This window comes from Clupea harengus, chromosome 22 (assembly GCF_900700415.2).
Source record: "Clupea harengus chromosome 22, Ch_v2.0.2, whole genome shotgun sequence".
NCBI lineage: Eukaryota > Metazoa > Chordata > Actinopteri > Clupeiformes > Clupeidae > Clupea > Clupea harengus.
Genome location: NC_045173.1, coordinates 131,277 through 150,272, shown reverse-complemented (window position 1 = coordinate 150,272; position 18,996 = coordinate 131,277). Strand labels below are relative to the sequence as shown.

General features: G+C 40.8%; 1 protein-coding gene across 3 annotated transcripts in view; it reads right to left on the bottom strand.

The window, feature by feature from the left end:
• The window catches only part of slc44a5a (solute carrier family 44 member 5a), a 42,193-nt gene that overhangs the window by 12,409 nt on the left and 10,788 nt on the right, over positions 1-18,996 (bottom strand). For all 3 annotated transcript variants that reach the window (XM_031559222.2, XM_031559219.1, XM_031559221.2), the window contains exons 3-7: positions 12,713-12,786; positions 3,390-3,474; positions 1,948-2,032; positions 822-950; positions 632-692 (exon numbers count right to left, since the gene is read on the bottom strand). In XM_031559222.2, the coding sequence (XP_031415082.1) occupies positions 632-692; positions 822-950; positions 1,948-2,032; positions 3,390-3,474; positions 12,713-12,786 (434 nt within the window). The remainder of the gene's footprint in view (positions 1-631; positions 693-821; positions 951-1,947; positions 2,033-3,389; positions 3,475-12,712; positions 12,787-18,996) is intronic.

Here is an 18,996-nt window from a genome sequence, read left to right as displayed (position 1 = left end):
TCTGTGAGAGGTCCACATTAGTCATTGAACTGTATCAGATATCACACATTATCTGTGAGAGGTCCACATTAGTCATTGAACTGTATCACATTATCTGTGAGAGGTCCACATTAGTCATTGAAGTGTATCACATTATCTGTGAGAGGTCCACACTAGTCATTGAACTGTATCACATATCACATTATCTGTGAGAGGTCCACACTAGTCATTGAACTGTATCACATATCACATTATCTGAGAGAGGTCGACACTAGTCATTGAACTGTATCACATATCACATTATCTGTGAGAGGTCCACACTAGTCATTGGATATATTTCAAAATGAAAACATTCAGTGGGTCACTATCATGGCATACACATAATTTCATTTTGTGAGAATCAGGCCAATAAAGACATCTTTCCTATATTGAAAAGGCCAAAATAATGGCATAAGCACAATGTCCCTGTACGTTTTGCTTAGCAATGTAAATAATGTGTCTGTGTAAATAAACAATGTAAATAATATTTGTGTAAATAAACAATGTAAATAATCTTTGTGTTAATAAACAATGTAAATCATTTTTGTGTTAATAAACAATGTAAATCATTTTTGTGTAAATAAACAATGTAAATAATCTGTTGTGCACTTACATGGTCTGCTTGGCACTATCATTGATGGACAGTCCTCATCTCGCAACACATGGGCCACAGCCTGATGGGAAAGAAAGGCATACATACGTCAGGTCAGACCATTTTGACCTCAGGGTGGCGCTAGATAGAAATATAAATGTCATCTCAGTGTTCTAACAAGGAACTTCCCTATGTCGTGTGTGTGTCACACCTTTCTGGGGTTGTTGAATCCTGGCTTGCAGAATTGTTTGTAGTATTCCCAGTGTTTACCATCCAGTTGGTACTGAATCTGCATGTCTGCGTACGTTGCAAATCTGTCTGGACATTTAGATATACACATCTAGAGAAGATAACGAAAATATGAGCATGAACAAATAATATTCCACACAAAAATCTAAATATATTGCAGTATATTTACCAACAAAATAATAACTACGTCAAAGGCATGCAAAAACCACCGCTGCCACAGATAGAAGCTTGCTGGAATGTTCATGCTAACTGGTGTTCTCTTCCCCAGTACAGCTGCCCATGTTCTGGAAAAGTCTTTCAACCACATAACTAGATAGTCCAAAGCCTGGACCACAGAACTCCACAGTCCAAAGCCTGGGTGGCTGGTGGGAACCACAGGTGTGTTTATCCCTCACATGACCAAAAGGAATTTGAAAACTGTACAAAAACTTACATGTACAAAATGTACAAAAACGTACATGTACAAAATGTACAAAAACTTACATGTACAAAATGTACAAAAACTTACATGTACAGAATGTACAAAAACTTACATGAACAAAATGTACAAAAACGTACATGAACAAAATGTACAAAAACGTATATGTACAAAATGTAAAAAAAATGCATATAAATACTAACTTAGGCCAGGCCTAACTTTATCACTCCTGGATGAGATTTAACTTCTGCCGCTTTTTTTTAAACACTGCCATAACCTTGAACCTTTGTATTCTGCTCTTTATTTAGTTGACCAAACTATTTCTGTTAAGATTTCAATAACGCCACTCCCAATTGCTCCAACAATATATAAACTAACTAAGTGACAGAAACAGTAAAAAGGGGTTATTGAGTTAAATATTAGTTCTCGTGTAATGTCAGCCTTTGATCGAGCTAATTATTACCATTATTAACTTCATTTTGATAATAATAATCATAATAACAGGTCTACAAGTATACATATGCAAGATCTACTGAACACCAAATACTTCTGTCAGTTAAATGTTCCCTATGCATTACCTAAACAACTTTTAACTCAATGGGCTAAAAACTGAAAACTGCAACAAGGTGAGATTAGAAATGAGAGAGTTCAGAGATGTGTTTCTGCCTACCTGTGTGGTGGGGCACTGCAGGTTCACCAGAACAGCAGGGTTGGCACATTTCAGGATGTTGAAATAGAATAGAATGGGTTTCTTTCTAGAAAGACGAGAAGGAGTCTGTTGATGATTATGGCTTTAATTAGATACAACACATTTCAATGATATAGAAACCGTGGGTAATATTGATATTAGTATTGATATTGGTATTGATAGTAGTATTGGTATTGATATTAGTATTGAAATTACTATTGGTATTAGTATTAAGTACTAATGAACTAGTTAGTGGAAGGGACCTTTTGCTCCAGATACTCATTACCATAACCCATAGAAATGCACATAGAAACACACATTACTGCATAAACCCATGCAGAACAGGAGTTCAAGCACGTGTACAATCCACAGATCCAAAACCATTCACACACAGAAGGTACTGTGTGGACAAGAATGATTTCCTGAGAGATTTCTACCAGCAGATGTCAGAATAAGCATCCATGACTAGTGCAGTTCCCTTTAATAGCCTTGACCCAAAGGCATCAGTATCACATCCATGACTAGTGCAGTTCCCTTTAATAGCCTTGACCCAAAGGCATCAGTATCACATCCATGACTAGTGCAGTTCCCTTTAATAGCCTTGACCCAAAGGCATCAGTATCACATCCATGACTAGTGCAGTTCCCTTTAATAGCCTTGACCCAAAGGCATCAGTATCACATCCATGACTAGTGCAGTTCCCTTTAATAGCCTTGACCCAAAGGCATCAGTATCACATCCATGACTAGTGCAGTTCCCTTTAATAGCCTTGACCCAAAGGCATCAGTATCACATACATGACTAGTGCAGTTCCCTTTAATAGCCTTGACCCAAAGGCATCAGTATCACATACATGACTAGTGCAGTTCCCTTTAATAGCCTTGACCCAAAGGGGTCAGTATCATACATTCATGGTGACAGGGAGCTGACCCAGTCCTTTGACTAATCATGACTAATCATATAATTGCCTATTCTGACCTTAGTAATGACTAATCATGACTAATCATATAATTGCCTATTCTGACCTTAGTAATGACTAATCATGACTAATCATATACATTGGCTCTGACTGGACTGTGACCGGAGAAAGTTTGGACCCAATTCTGCTTGGGCTGAAGAATGTGTCAGAGCAGGAGGAGAGAATCATCCCCACACACTTGTGGACTTTAGACTGACTTATTTTGAATCTGGGTGGTAGTCCCAACCGACTTAATTTAAATATATTCGGTGATTTGAGAGGTCAGATTAAGAAAAACTGTGTATGGCTTGTGAATAACTTTCAGCATCTGCAGTCTCAGAATGTACTCAGCTGTGGACGTGGACACAAGTGACATTTTCTAAAACTGTCAAACCGATCGAATCATGTGAGGACTCAACATTTGGGGGAATTTTACATGGTATGACCAAAAAATATTGCTACTAACTCATTAGCAGTCCCCTTCTGTCCACAAAACTGGCCTGAGCTGTCTGTCGGGTAAACCACTTTCCTTGGGTCTCCATGAAGCCAGGCTGTGGGGTGAGACAGAAAGAACAAAAGCATAAGCACAAGACAGACCAACTCACACAGGACAAGCTAGTAAAACAAGAAAGCAATAAACTAATGAAATCATGAATCATAAAATATTGTTCATATTTTATTACATTTATTTTTCCAGTGCTTCACCAGATGACTGAACTCAGCAGATATCTTTTGACTAACTGCAATGACAGCGCAAGGCCAAAACCAAAACCAGGGCCACTAAAAGCATCATTAGCCTAGGAGTTCATACATGTCAACGTGCACCCCTTCAATAGTCTTTATATCCACATGCTAAATACTTTGTCAGTACTTGTAGCTTTGAGGGAGAGATGAAGAGATGAAGAAGTTGATGAAGATATAAAGATAGATAGAAAGAAATAAAGAAATTAAGAATATAGATAGATAAAGGGTGAGTCAAAAAAGGTATTAATGAGAAATTATAATATAAAGACATTGTACACTGACTGTCTAATCGATTGATTGATAACCTAGGACTACAAAAGTACATTAGACCACAAATGTATACAAATAGGCCAGTGAATTATATAGTATACAGTACCAGTATAGAGTTGTCTTTTAGTAAAAAGGGTATTTGACAAACATAGCAAGAGAGAAATAAATAAACAAAAATAGATAGATATATAAATAGAGAGAGGGTGAGTGAGTAAAACAGAGAGAAAGACAAAGTCAAAGAAATGAATGAGATGGAATAGAGAGAGTGAGTGAGTGAGTGTGTGTGAGAGTGAAAGAGAGAGAAAGACAAAGTCAAAGAAATGAATGGAATAGAGAGAGTGAGTGAGTGAAAGACAGAGTAAGAGAAAGACAAACATTCAAGACATTGAGACGTTTCTAAGATAAAGAGAAAAAAATAAAACAGATAGAGTAATTGAAAGAGAGACAGTGAGTGAAAGACAATGAGATAAAGACACTAGATTTTCCTTTCCTGAAGGAAATACCAGTACATGCAAAGGAAAAGGAAAAGTAAATTTAAAATAAATATTAAGTAAAAGATCAGAAGAAAGATGTCTAGTCATTATGGTAGTGGTTGCTGCTAAGGTGTTGCTAGTCTATTCATAGTGGTGTCATTCATGCAAGCGATGCACTGTGCTATAATCCAGTGGCTTCCTCTTCTTTTTTTATTCTTTGTACCTTTTTCTGCGATTAATTCAGCTCAAAACACTTAACGCAGAAACTTTGTTCAATGTTTGTCACATAGGTCTTCTACAGGACACTTGTGCTATGTATTTTCACTGAACATTCAAAGTTTGTCACGTAGGTCTTCTATACTATAGACCCTCGGCTCCCAAACTGGGGTACGCATACCCCCAGGGGTACGCGAAGTGGTTCAGGGGGTACACGGGAGAAAATGTCTGCGATAACGGAAAACGGACGGAATTCGCGGAACCCTTTGAAACAGAATTGCAACTTTCAGACGGAAACCTCATTTTGTGCATCAAAATCGCCCAAATTTCCCTGTATTTTGTCCTGCAAGGCTGTATTTCTTTCTAATAAACACAACAACGATCGCACCAATGAACAAGCATTAATTAAAAAACAAAGCCACTGAGAAAATGTCTCGTCGGTGCTGAACTCCGCTTCGGCCACGCCCCCCTTTTCAACGGTTGACACCTCCTACAGCCTGTCAAATTAATCTTCCCAATCGCCTGCAAATAATGTTCTGTTGATGGCTGGCAAACAACAACCTTAGAAGGTTTGGGTCACTTGTGGCACATATTATTCACTCATTTTAATATATATATTATATATATTTCTGCTTCTGCTGAAAGACGGGGCTGCAGCAGCCAACAGTGTAGATGTGGCCTAAGACATGGATGGGGACAGACAGGGGGAAAGGGCTACGCTGCACTCTTTAGATGAAGGCTTTTTGGGCAGGATGGAAGGAGAGCTCCCCAGAGCTCTTTCAGCAGCAGGGCGGGGCCAAGGGGGATGGGGCGCAGCGCTTCTTGGGTGAAACCTGTGGGCTGGTAGTGATGAGAGAGAGGCACACAGCTTGGCTCCTGTGGGCTGGTAGTGATGAGAGAGAGGCACACAGCTTGGCTCCTGTGGGCTGGTAGTGATGAGAGAGAGGCACACAGCTTGGCTCCTGTGGGCTGGTAGTGATGAGAGAGAGGCACACAGCTTGGCTCCTGTGGGCTGGTAGTGATGAGAGAGAGGCACACAGCTTGGCTCCTGTGGGCTGGTAGTGATGAGAGAGAGGCACACAGCTTGGCTCCTGTGGGCTGGTAGTGATGAGAGAGAGGCACACAGCTTGGCTCCTGTGGGCTGGTAGTGATGAGAGAGAGGCACACAGCTTGGCTCCTGTGGGCTGGTAGTGATGAGAGAGAGGCACACAGCTTGGCTCCTGCAAGCTCCTGTTCCTCCATGTTGTCCTGAGAACCCCATGTGGAGAGATGGAGGCGAGAGGGAGAGGGTGGACTGAAACTGTTGTGTTTCTGGAGGCTTGAGCATGTCTTTACAGCTTTCATCGTCACAGTATGTCCTCAGGCTGAGTTGCTTATCTACTGTTTGTTGCTATATTCCGTAAACAGAGCCTTCTCATCGCTGCTGACGCCACCAGGGCAAGGTTTGACCCTTGACCCTGGGCACAAAGTGTTCCTCTGGGGCGGAGTGTTGTCACATATCTTGGGTTCCATCTGCTTCTGCTGTTCCGGTCGTGTCCGTTTTGTGTCCTGTGATGGGCTGCAGCATTCCTTAGCTCCTGCATGTTCATCTGGGGATCTGATATTCTGCAGAGTCAGAGAGCTCAGCATGTGACCAGGCACACCTCTCGGGGGTTAAGCAGGGTCCCGTACCTCAGTACTAAAAGATGGGTGCTGGAGAGTATAAAGTGGACCTCTACTCTCGGTTTCGAGGTGAATTATTCTCAGAAAACTAGATTTGCATTTCCTGGAGGAAATACCAGCGCATGCAAAGCAAGACAATTCTAAATAAATAAATAAATAAATAAATAAATAAAGTAAGACAAAATTGAACATTTACCACAATTCTCCGACAGACAAAGGAGAAAGACTGACAGATTGAAGGATAGAGGGATCAAGAGGCAGTGTGGAGTATGAGACTGGGAAGATGATTGATAGACAGCTAGCTAGGGTGTCGCTAGGGTGCTTATGGCGATTGCTATGGCAGTTTAAGTGTTTTACGAGAGAAATAAATAAAGAAACAGACATTGATAGTGATAGAGTGTTAGTGACAGAGAGATAGTGATATAGTGATAAAGTGCTAGTACAATAGTGTTGCTAGGCCTTTGCTATAAGAAATCAATATTTTAGCCTTTTCTTCCTCCTGCCTTCATTTTCCATCAGTGAAACTGAAACAAATGCAGTTCTAGATGCGCAAAGAAGAGAGAGAGATTGACTGACAGACTGATTGATTGGTGAATCAATAACCTCAGACTACAAAAACGACCAAGTCAGGTATTTAACAGACACTTTTATCCAGTGACACCTGGTCGTGAATCGAGCCCAGATCATCTGCTTGGAGGGCAGTGAAGCTAACCACTGATCCACCATTCCCTAGTGTTGTGGATGGATATACAGTGGATATACAGTGAAAGAGTTATAGTGAAAGAGTGATACTTTTCCCCCAAAAAAATACAAAGGTGAACAATATGAGAGTGCTAGGGTGAAAGATGAACAATGTGGACAGACAGTAATAAAGTGATGGGGAGTGAGGGTGATAAGAGTGATTGAAAGACACAGAGTAAGTCAAAAATGGAAAGATAAATACATTTAAGAGATGGGGGTTTAGATATTATATATAATAAAATAACTAGATTTGCCTTTCCAAAGGAAATACTAGTGCATGCAAAGAACACCATTAAAAAAAAAGAAAAATGAAAAATAAAGAGAATGAATAGAGAGAGGGAAAGTGCTAGAGTAATGGTAATACAGTGAAGAACATATTATGCCAATACTGATACTGATAAACTGGCCATATCACCTACTGTTAATTGTTTTAAACCTAAATGTATCTCTTTATCTGTTTATCAAATGAATGTTTGCTAACCAAATTTTCCCCCTCTTATAGCGTGACCTTTACTCGCAAATGCGGATGGCCACTGAATTAACATGTTCAAGAAGGGGGAGGGGAAGGGGAAGGGGGAGGGGGGGTTTCACCCCTTTCATCCACTACATTGGTATCAGAGTAAGCCCTTGCTCCACTGACGTCCCATTATTTCTATCAGGATTGTCTAATGTCTATGTGAAGCAATTTTGAGAAATTAAACTTTGCTTCAGGTTATGCAGCAAATGGTGTTACTTGGTTGCTATGGTTGCCTAGTTGCTATGCTAGCTAGCTAAAGGAAACTTTTAAATAACCTTAAATGGTTTAAATGGCAGGGTTGCATTAACATGACATGATAGCTAGTTATCTAGCTGATGTTACAGTCTCCTCAAAATTATAATAGAAAAAGGCAGAAAACCCTCAGAGTGCCTGTTCAGCTTTTAACACAAGTTCCTATTAACATGAGTTAATATTAACACACTTAGCAGCTTCCAACTGTGAAGATGGTTCCCTAAGCAGCAGATTGCTAGGATAGTTAAAAAGCTACAATAGGTAGAAAAACCCTCTGGGTGCCTGTGCAACTTCATATTAACATGAGGTCATATTCACTTCATATTAACATGAGTTCATATTCACTTCATATTAACATGAGGTCATATTCACTTCATATTAACATGAGTTCATATTCACTTCATATTAACATGAGTTCATATTCACTTCATATTAAAATTAGTTCGTATTACGCACCCTAGCAACTACCAACTGCTAAGATGGTTCCCTAAAGGCCCCGTCACACCATGACGTTCTGGTCAATGTTCTCTGAACTTTCTAATCGTTCAATTTCGAGCGTTCTAGGGCGATGTGGACACATCTGGCGTGTGACTTAACGAAAGAATAGCGTAGGACTGACGCATGACTACTAACGTGGGACTCACGCATGAGGAGCATGTAACCGCGACTTGTGACGTGTCACTTGTGCGCGACAAACGTGTGCTGACGTGTCTGCTACTAGCGCTGCTGCAAGTAAGAAGATGATAAATCCTGCTGAAAGTAAGAAGAATACAAAGCCTCTTTCACTAGCAATGTCTTCGGACGAAGATTTACTGTTATTATTACTGTGATTTACGAAATACTGGGCGTTATTCCTGGGGTTTTATGTTATTAAAATAAATGATTTAAATTTGACACTGAATTTGTGTTTCTCAATGTTTATTATTAGAAAACATCAACACATCCACACACATTGTCCATGTCACAAGAGTCTTCATATCATATCCATCTGCCATGGAACAGCACCAGCTATAACAGTGCTCAGCTATGTTCAAGTTCAGTACATCTACTTCATGCTGGGCTCAAGCAAGCATATATACCCTCCACTCCACTTTTCGCTAGATTATGCAATGACCTTGCATGACATGATAGCATGGAATATGTAGATGTATAGTGCACAGAATAACGTTTGCAATGATGTAAGTTGCGTTTGTTGATCACGTATGGTTAATAACATATTAATTGTAGAAGGGACATGATAAAATCAAGATCTTCCCTTGGTGAAAACACTTTCGCCGATATCTTCCTACGAGAGATGGGTTAGGTGCTCAAATTTCCCTGGATCAAAGAGGACGTTAGTAGGCATGTCCAAACTAAAAATCACGTCTCAGGATTGCTGCGCACATAAGTTATTTCGGGTGCATCAACTGTACTCAGTCTACCCTACCCAACAACTGACTATGATAGCCAAACGCGTGCAAAGTTAATAAAACATTCCACGAAAGTTCTCCAGCGTTTAAATGAAACGTTGAAGAACGCTCATCTCCATGAGAACTTTTGTGCATGTTCAAAACTTTTTTTTTGGACCAGCGTTCTCCTCCGATCACCGACGATTACCGACGATTACAGCGTTCACCAGCTTTCACACAAAGCTCTTCTGGCGCAATTCCAGCGACCATGGACGATTACCAACGTTTCCTCTAACATCATAGAACGTTGACCAGAACGTCATGGTGTGACGGGGCCTTAAGCTAGAGATAGCAAGTATAGTTCATAGCTAGGTAAACTGGCGTGAGACTGGCGTTTTACATTCCTCTCGCGAAGTTTCGAGCTCTGTAATACCCCCTTAAATAGGCTACAGTTAGGTGGGAATACACACACCTATTTCCTTATCGTTATGGAAGACTGAGTGTGAATGAAAATGTGTTCTATCCCATGTTGTTTTTAATGGCATTCGTATGTGAAAGAGGGACAGAGACCCTGTATAGACCGCACCTGAGTATTAAATGCAGGGAATTTTACGAAAAATCAATGTATAAACCGCAGTTAATAGTCGGGCAATGACAGCAGATCTTTCAGGATGATATTAGAATTTAGGCAGAAGGGAGGGAGGATGAAAGGAGAAGAGAGAATCGAGAGCAAGCAGAAGGATTCATACATGTAAAAGAGGAGAGAACATATTAGCACACATGAGACATGTACACACACACATGACTCCTAGAAACATAGTGGAAGGTATCCATGAAATATACAGAATTAAAAATGTAATTAAAAAAAGACATACAGTGAGTATTAGAAGCAGAATACTCCGTCAAACTGTCAAATGTAAAAAAAAAAACCTACAGCCCTAGTGCTTATTCCATGATATCCTCACTCATGGGATGCCTCTTGTCCAATCAAGAATTAATACATTTAAAATAGAAATTAATTTGACTGAATCTAACTGTTGTACACTGCAGAATAAACACAAAAACAGTGCTCTGTGGACATCAGTTTCATATTTTTTTTAAATACTAGACTGAGAGGACATATGAAATGATCAATTCTAAATAAACAGTAAGCTATTTCATATTTGTATGCCTGTAGTCATCATCTTCTTAGATGCAAGAGTAGTACAGCCATATGCCTGGAAATGAGGCCATGACTAAGTCAACCAAAGAGTTCTAAGGGATGATGTCATCGATGATTTCATCTTTTTGCCTGGAGCTGGAAGGGGAGTTTTGTTGAGTGTTTTTTAGAGGGATTAGATGACATCACTGCTACAGGCAAGCCATCTCACCCATTCGACTCCCCTGGATCCCAGTTCTATTCCCTCCAGACTGAGATCATACTATGATATGAGGACGCACCGTTTCACACAGGTCCCTGCTAGGATTGGGATCTGCTTAGTTGCAGTCCAAATGAAATGTGCTTGATATTTATTAAAGAACCCCTTTGGTGAAATGTTTTTAACCTTGTTACCATGTCCATATGGTGTTTTTGATATGAAACTGCAGTGTACCAAGGACAGTCTCAAAAACACTGAATAACACTGAGCCTGGGTTTCATATGTCACAAACCTAAGGAACCAATCCCATCAAGTTGCCTGTCAGGAGGGAGGGGTTTCAAGACATTTCTCCCTAATTGCACATCTGGGTGTTTATCATTTCAATCAAGCCAAGTGTGAGCTGGCAATTGGGACCCAAGTTGACAGGAAAAGGCAGGAAAATGTATCATTTCATATTTAAAAAGAACGTATGATCTATGTAACAGGAATGGAATAAAGATATCTTTAAGGGATAAAGATTTGTACCACATACTATATGCAGACAAACTAAGGTCTGGAGGAGATTCGACATGACAACATGGAGAACAACAGTTCATGGACAGATACCCAAATCAATTGTCTGCTGGCACTTCAGGGGAGGCTTCTGCACAGGCAAAGCTGGAAGGAACCTATCATAGTTACTGACACCTATGGCGTTACCACAGCAACACACACAGATATGCTGGAGATGTCTGGACTCACACATCCGATCTGCTCACTTGCAAATAACAGCGCGTCTCAAAAGACCTGATTTGAGAAACAAATCCGATTTGCCTGCAGTCCGAACATAGCCTTAATAGCAACAGAGGCAAATCAAATGTTCTGCACATGAGAATTGCTGTAAAGGTATTTAGACCACATGAAGACAGGCTCAGTGTTCAGCGAGCATGCACTACTGGGTGAGAGAAAGTGACTGCTCCCCTAAGAGAATGCTATCTGGTGCCAATCCATTTATCCCATAATGGTTCTAAGTGGCGTACTTTTAGAGGTGTCTGATGGGGTGGTAGGAGCCATCAAATATTCTTTCAGCTCCACTAACTGTGTCTCTGCTGGTGTATCTGCTTTTACCTCTAAAATGTTCCAGATGGAAAAGAGCCGATTCTAAGCCATCGCTGCCCCTCTCTCTCTCTCTCTCTCTCTCTCTCACACAAATTCTAAAACTGTCAGTAACCATCTAAAACAGTTCCACAGATCCCCTACACGCATATTCAGACATTCATAACATTCCATACAGTGCCTTGCATAAGTATTCACCCCCTCGGATGTTTGACCCTTTTAGTGCTTTTATAAATCAATCATGGTCGATATAAGTTGCCTTTTTTGAAAAAAATAAATAAATACAAAAAAGCCCTCTTTAATGTCAAAGTGAAAACAGATTTCTACACAGTAATGTCAATCAAATAAAAATATGTAATGTAAAATAAGTGATGGCATAAGTATTCACCCCCTTTAAAGTGACTGGCCTAATTCAACAGAGGTCCAGCCAAGAAAGAGAGAGAGACCGGAAGCAGAAGATGAGAGAGAAGAGAGGAATGGGTGGGTGCATAATCAGTGCTATGGTTGTGGTCACTCATCAAAGGTTCCTGAACTGGCTTCAAATGCCTGGGGTTAAAGGGTTTCATCTTGTTGCAAGTGTCAACTGAGGCTGAATGGATAACAACCTTTGTAGAATTTCTATGTTTATGATTGGTTAAAGAGTCACAATGTGATGATTGGTATTAAATGAAATAGAACTCCTAGATAGCCACTGTTGAGCTGACCAAAGATGGACAGTTCACTTCACTTGGTCCCCGGGCGCTACAAGCTGCCCACTGCTCCTGGGGGGGTCCTTGAGGAAGGACAGTCCAGGATGGGAAAAAGCAGAAAATAAATTAACCGCGACCTCAGGCTTACCTGCGTGTGTGTGTGTGTGTGTGTCCTGTGTCGCCTCCATATATGCACGTGTGTGTTCCAGTGTGTCGTGTGTGCCATTAAAAACCTGACAAAGAGTCTTAATTATTATTGTTGAGTCTTACAGGAATGAACTCTTTTCTTGCCCCCTCCCACTGATTTGTCGTTTCCTAGGAAAAATGCCAGAATGATACAAACGTAGAGAGTACACAGTCCCAAGTGCAATAATACACACTTACCCACAATTCCAAGTGCAATGTAGCCGATAATGACCAGCATGAAGATCACACAGCAAAGCACATCTGTGCAGCTTCTGGGGGGGTAGAGACACAAAGGGCAGAAAAACATCCAATGGAGAAATAATATTGAGAAACATCCAATAATAGCGTGCATAGTATTGCATGCATTATTGTATGCATTATTATATGCATTAAGAACAGTTTCAAGAACTTCCATTGTACCCTTTATACAACATAGGCTATGCATTTGAATATCAGTGCAACACCACAGCTGAATTCAGCGGGCAACATGTGATAACCGCAGCATGAACTAAATCTGACACAAATCTGATCAGGTTCTCCCTGATTTTACATTAGCTTTAATATTCCAGCAAGAAGGCTGAGACGCTGTAGAGAACATCATTTGAAATGATTTGGATTTCTGGTTTTCATCAGAACATATACTGTATCCGCACACATCCCACAGCGCTCAAAATGGTGGACAACATGGATTCAACATTGCATGCACTTCAAACATGTCTCTAAAGGTCTTTAAAAATAAGATACATTTCCAGAGGGAACAGAATCCTTCACAGTAGTCCTGAGAGACTTTGTTTGACTGTCAGTATGCCATTGATTTTATCATGTTGTCAACAAATCATTTTCACCAAGATCTTCATCATAACAGTGCCCTTTGTACTTCCTAGTCCTACTTTCACAGTGACGTCCTCCCCTCACATCTCAGAATATCTAAAGTTGTACCTAAGTATTATACAAGTGAATGGAACCAAGTGTACACACACACATAAACAGAAGTTAATCCCTGCTTCATTATCAGCAGAACACCTTCAAGACCAAGGACCTATAAATAGTGACTAAAGGCCACAGAGGGATTGGAAGGTTTGACTAACATGTAAGCCGGTTTAAGCTTATTACAGAAGCCTGTCACTAGATTACTCAGGGTTCTTCAGTTCAGTAAACTAAACAACCCACTCCTGAAGGTTCGATTGAAAACAGTCATAACATGTTGCTATTCAACTTGTACAAATTTGTTTACATGTGTTGCAACTGAAGGATACAGAATTAGTCAGAGCCTCAATGTTTTACTCTGTGATAACTCTCATCTATCTGTGTAGGGTGGCTACAGGCTCATTTTAAGGCCCCAAAAGAATTGTCTTTGCCCACATTACACGTCCTCTGGCATTGTTTCCAAACAGAAGTCTATGTGGCATATATGGTATTTATTTGTATTTTCCCACTCACTTGTAGATATGTGTTATTTGAAAAAATAATTTGAGTAAAATACATGAGAGCAATTGGTATTTGCCACTAACTGGTAGCTATGTGTTATTTAGATCGAGAACTACTGTGGGTATTCAAGTTGTGGGCTTGCACTGTGCTCTTCAGGAGGCAGTTACACCCAGGTCAGTAAAGCCACTGAAGACCAGACAAATCAGTGTTTGTTTCTCAATTGTTTCAGAATAAATAAGAAGAGCACAGAAGAAACATGGGAATTGTTCTTTTCCTGCTGAGAGAGGTCAAACAAAGAGAGCGGAGAGAAGCCCGGAGGAGATGGAGAAAAAGGAGGAGTGACAATGATATGATACCTTCAACACCTTCTCTCATATGTACAGTACCAGTCAAAAGTTTGGACACACTTTCTCCTTTTTTGAGAAGTTCTTTCTTTACTTTTGTTATTTTCTACATGGTAGATAACACTTTTTTTTGTTTAGAACATCATTCCATATGTGTTCTTTCGTAGTTTACATTTCTTCAGTATTAATCTACAATGTAGAAAATAATAAAAGCAAAGAAAACACTTCTCAAAAAAATTAAAGGTGTGTCCAAACTTTTGACTGGTACTGTACGTGAGGTGAAAGAAAGAAGCAGAAAGGGCACTAGCATCTCCCCAGACCACAATCCCCTAGGCCACTCCATCGACCAGCCGTTACAGTTTGAATAACCCAAGGATGAGGCTCACAGGACCCTAGAGGAGAAAATCAACAGTCTGGGTGACAGGTTTGACTCTCTCAGTCATCAACAGTCAGAGCTAAGGCACAGCCCACTACCTACCCATGCCCGAGGTCACTCTCTGGAGAGAGCGCAAGATAACGTAAGCATTCATTTTTGTGATTCATTTGAAAATATTTAACGTGTTAAAAAATGAGTTTTGTTATTGTTTCTGTTAGTAACGGTTCAAATATCTGGGGGCATCTAAAGGACAGATCTTATTTAAATGTACAAGCTTGCAAGTTTATGTCACTTCAACTCCAACTAAGCCAATGGCTGCACACCACGTTCTCATTACCCACAGACTGACCAAGGGCATGTTCAATCCGAAAAAGCTGTGCACCGTTTTGCTACGGTTTGCAGGTTGAATGACAAAACAGTGTGCAACAGGCTTTGAGGTCCATCTTCTGTCGTTTGGTGGGTGTGTCAGAGTTACCCAATCAGCAGTGTGCACAATGGATCCAACTGAAGTCCTTTGTAAATGCAAGATAAGAATAAAAAGTATTTAAACAGATTTCATCAGGCTTTGAAATTCTTTGAAAAAGAACGCAAAAAATAGCCTTCTCAGCTGCCATAGTGGCAACACTGGTTCAACACACCATTGTTTCTGTTCAAATCAACTTTTTTCTACGTTTTGTTGGGTCTGAACGTGCCCCTGCTCCCTCCACAGAAGTCTGTCTCTCTTCTTCTCTGTGGTTTCATCTCAATCCCCATTTCAAAAACTCTCTTCACACGTGAAGTGCTACACGTACGTATAACAGATATGCCTGAACACTTCACGTGCTACACATATAACAGATATGCCTTAACACTTCACGTGCTACACGTATAACAGATATGCCTGAACACTTCACGTGCTACACGTATAACAGATATGCCTTAACACTTCACGTGCTACACGTATAACAGATATGCCTTAACACTTCACGTGCTACACGTATAACAGATATGCCTGAACACTTCACATGCTACACATATAACAGATATGCCTTTCAAGTTGTCAGTCAATTTTGATGGCCTTGATGGCTGCCAGCGTCAGTAAAACATGCCCAGTGCACCAAGTCTATCCTGTCTACCTGTGATTCCTACGGGAGTAGCGTCAGTCAGGGACAAGGGGTTAGATCTGGTGTCGTGACCTCGTGGCCGTGACCTCGTTGCCATGACGGCAAGACCAGCTTCAATGCCTGCTGGGGGACGACAGTTGCTACGGCACAGCCAGGGCAGGTGTGTGTGTGTGTGTCTGTCTGTAGTGTTGTGTGTGTGTGTGTGTGTATGTGTGTGTGTGTGTGTGTGTGTGTATGTGTGTCTGTAGTGTATGTGTGTGTGTATGTGTGTCTGTAGTGTATGTGTGTGTAGTGTTGTGTGTGTGTGTGTCTGTAGTGTATGTGTGTGTAGTGTTGTGTGTGTGTGTGTCTGTAGTGTATGTGTGTGTATGTGTGTGTGTGTGTCTGTAGTGTGTGTGTGTGTATGTGTGTGTGTGTCTGTAGTGTATGTGTGTGTATGTGTGTGTGTGTGTGTGTGTGTGTGTGTGTCTGTAGTGTGTGTGTGTGTATGTGTGTAGTGTATGTGTGTGTGTGTGTCTGTGTAGTGTGTGTGTGTGTGTGTGTGTGTCTGTAGTGTATGTGTGTGTATGTGTGTGTGTGTGTGTCTGTAGTGTATGTGTGTGTGTGTGTGTCTGTAGTGTGGTTGTCTGTGTAGTGTGTGTGTGTGTGTGTGTATGTGTGTGTGTGTGTCCGTGTCTGTGTAGTGTATGTGTGTGTGTATGTGTGTGTGTGTCTGTAGTGTGGTTGTCTGTGTAGTGTGTGTATGTGTGTAGTGTGTGTGTGTGTCTGTAGTGTGGTTGTCTGTGTAGTGTGTGTGTTGTGTGTGTGTGTGTGTCTGTGTAGTGTATGTGTGTGTGTATGTGTGTGTGTGTGTCTGTAGTGTGGTTGTCTGTGTAGTGTGTGTGTGTGTGTGTTGTGTGTGTGTGTGTGTCTGTGTAGTGTATGTGTGTATGTATGTGTGTGTGTGTGTGTCTGTAGTGTGGTTGTCTGTGTAGTGTGTGTGTGTGTGTGTGTAGTGTGTGTGTGTGTGTGTGTAGAAGATGCGTGCATAGGCAGCAGTGTAGAAGTTATACTGTCAACGCAAGTTATGCCATTCTTAAAGCTTGGTTGTGTGTATTTTATGTACGCTATCATTACAATGAATAAAGTTTTGCTTTTCTTTTGTTAATACCGAAATGCTTTTTAGTCGCCATTAAACAGAATCATTCTTAGCATTTTCATTGTATGATTGTATTGTATTGATTATATATGTGTATATTTCTATTGTGTGTTTCAATGAACTATGGCTTAGTAGGCAAATGTGAATGTCATACAGTGTGTGAGGATGCATTTGGTAGATCACTCAGATGTTTTAGGCTGTTTTATTTCCAGTCCATCCTGTCTGCCTGTGATTCCTACGAAAGAAGCATCGGTCGGGAACGAAGGGTTACAAGCACACGATAAGAACTTTACTTTTCTGAATCTTCAATGGTATCAAAGAACAGAGAGCGTTCAAATCATTGTAAAAAATGGTGGCCTGTGTTTCTATGCAATTGTCTTGCGAGGTCCCTCCCTGATCTGAAATGAGACTGGACGAGCCCTCTAAGACGGAAAACAGAGGTCCTCAAACTAAAGACTCATGCGCAGTATTTTTAGCACAAAAAAAAAAACTATTTCAGAAATGGAATTTGGGAAAGCAAATCCAAAAGGGCTAGATCAGATGCTGTAAAAGACCTTTGCCATCAAGTCAAGACCATACCGGCAGGAGTTATGTTATGTTGATGTTTGAAGATCTCCAAGAGAACGTAATTGGAGAGATTGAAGTAAGATAACTGAAAACATGCACCCTCCGCCCCATGACCTGGAAAACAACTTGGTAGGAGAGATTGAAGAAACTGAAGAAATGCTGATCATTCAGACAACGGTATGCAGCACAATTTAACATTATATTTACGTATTATATTGGCTAGTTGAGAATTTGGTTGCTTTTCACAGTTTTGGTGTAATAATTCATTTGAAATGTTCACATACCCAGTTTTGTGTGGTACTGATGTTGTGAATTCAAATAATAGAAAACCACTTTGAAAGGTACTGGCTAGGCCAGATGTTTTCGCATAGTTGTGTTGGTACTGGCTAGGCCAGATGTTTTCACATAGTTGTGTTGGTATATTTGTGTTCCTCACAGAAAATGATGTTTGTGTCCAAGGTGGTCCATGCATACAATTGCACCCAGTCAGAGGCGACTGAATACTCCCCCTACTTCCTTCTATTTGGGGGCTCCTCCAGACTCCCCATAGACCTCGTCTTTCACCTGGATGTCAGTGGAGGACACCAGACGCACAAGGACTATGTGGCCAAGTGGCAAAGTAGGATGAAAGACGATTATTCCATCGCTACCTGAACTGCAATCAAAGAAGGTGCCAGAGGGAAAGTACCCTATGACCGTGAAGTCCGTAGTCATGAGTCCTGGTGAGAAATCTGTCAGAACGTGGAGGGCCAGGAAAGCTCAAGTCATCCTGGGAAGACCACACACTGTCTATGAGGTAGTACTACCAGAGCAGGGGCGTCCCTCTCTACCTTCAAGAAGCTTTTGAAGACCCAACTCTTCAGAGAGCACCTCCCTTCCTAACTGGCACCTTGACTAGCGCTTAACTTGCACTTCAGCAGTTACATTCCTGCACTTCTTTTTCCTTTTTTCTAGGTCGTTGTTTTCTAATTCTCATGTAAAGTAGTATTTATTGTTACACCATGCTTTTTATTGCTCTTAGCTTGACTGTTCTCTCCCTTGTACGTCGCTTTGGACAAAAGCGTCTGCTAAATGACTGATGACATGAATGTAAATGAAATGTAAATGTATTATTAGTTGAAGAATGTGTTTGAAACAAATGTAAATGAGGTGATTGTAGAACATGGAAAAGGAGGAAAGCCAGAACTACACCGTAACGTACTCCTGCACTGTGATTACACACGCACACACACACACACACACACACACACACAGACACAGACACACACACACACACACACACTCACACACACACACACACACACAGACACACACACACACACACGCACGCACACACACACCATTAGGCGTTTCTGGAAATGTTAACAACAATGTGTCGGATTTTACGGTCAATTTAGTTACTTCGGCTATTTTATTGGGAAAGTAGACAGGTCAACGAGAAAGTTATCAGAAACATGGATAGCACTCTGACACACGGTAACGTAAACAGACGGTCAAAGTGCTGAAGCGTTCTTAAAAACACTGCT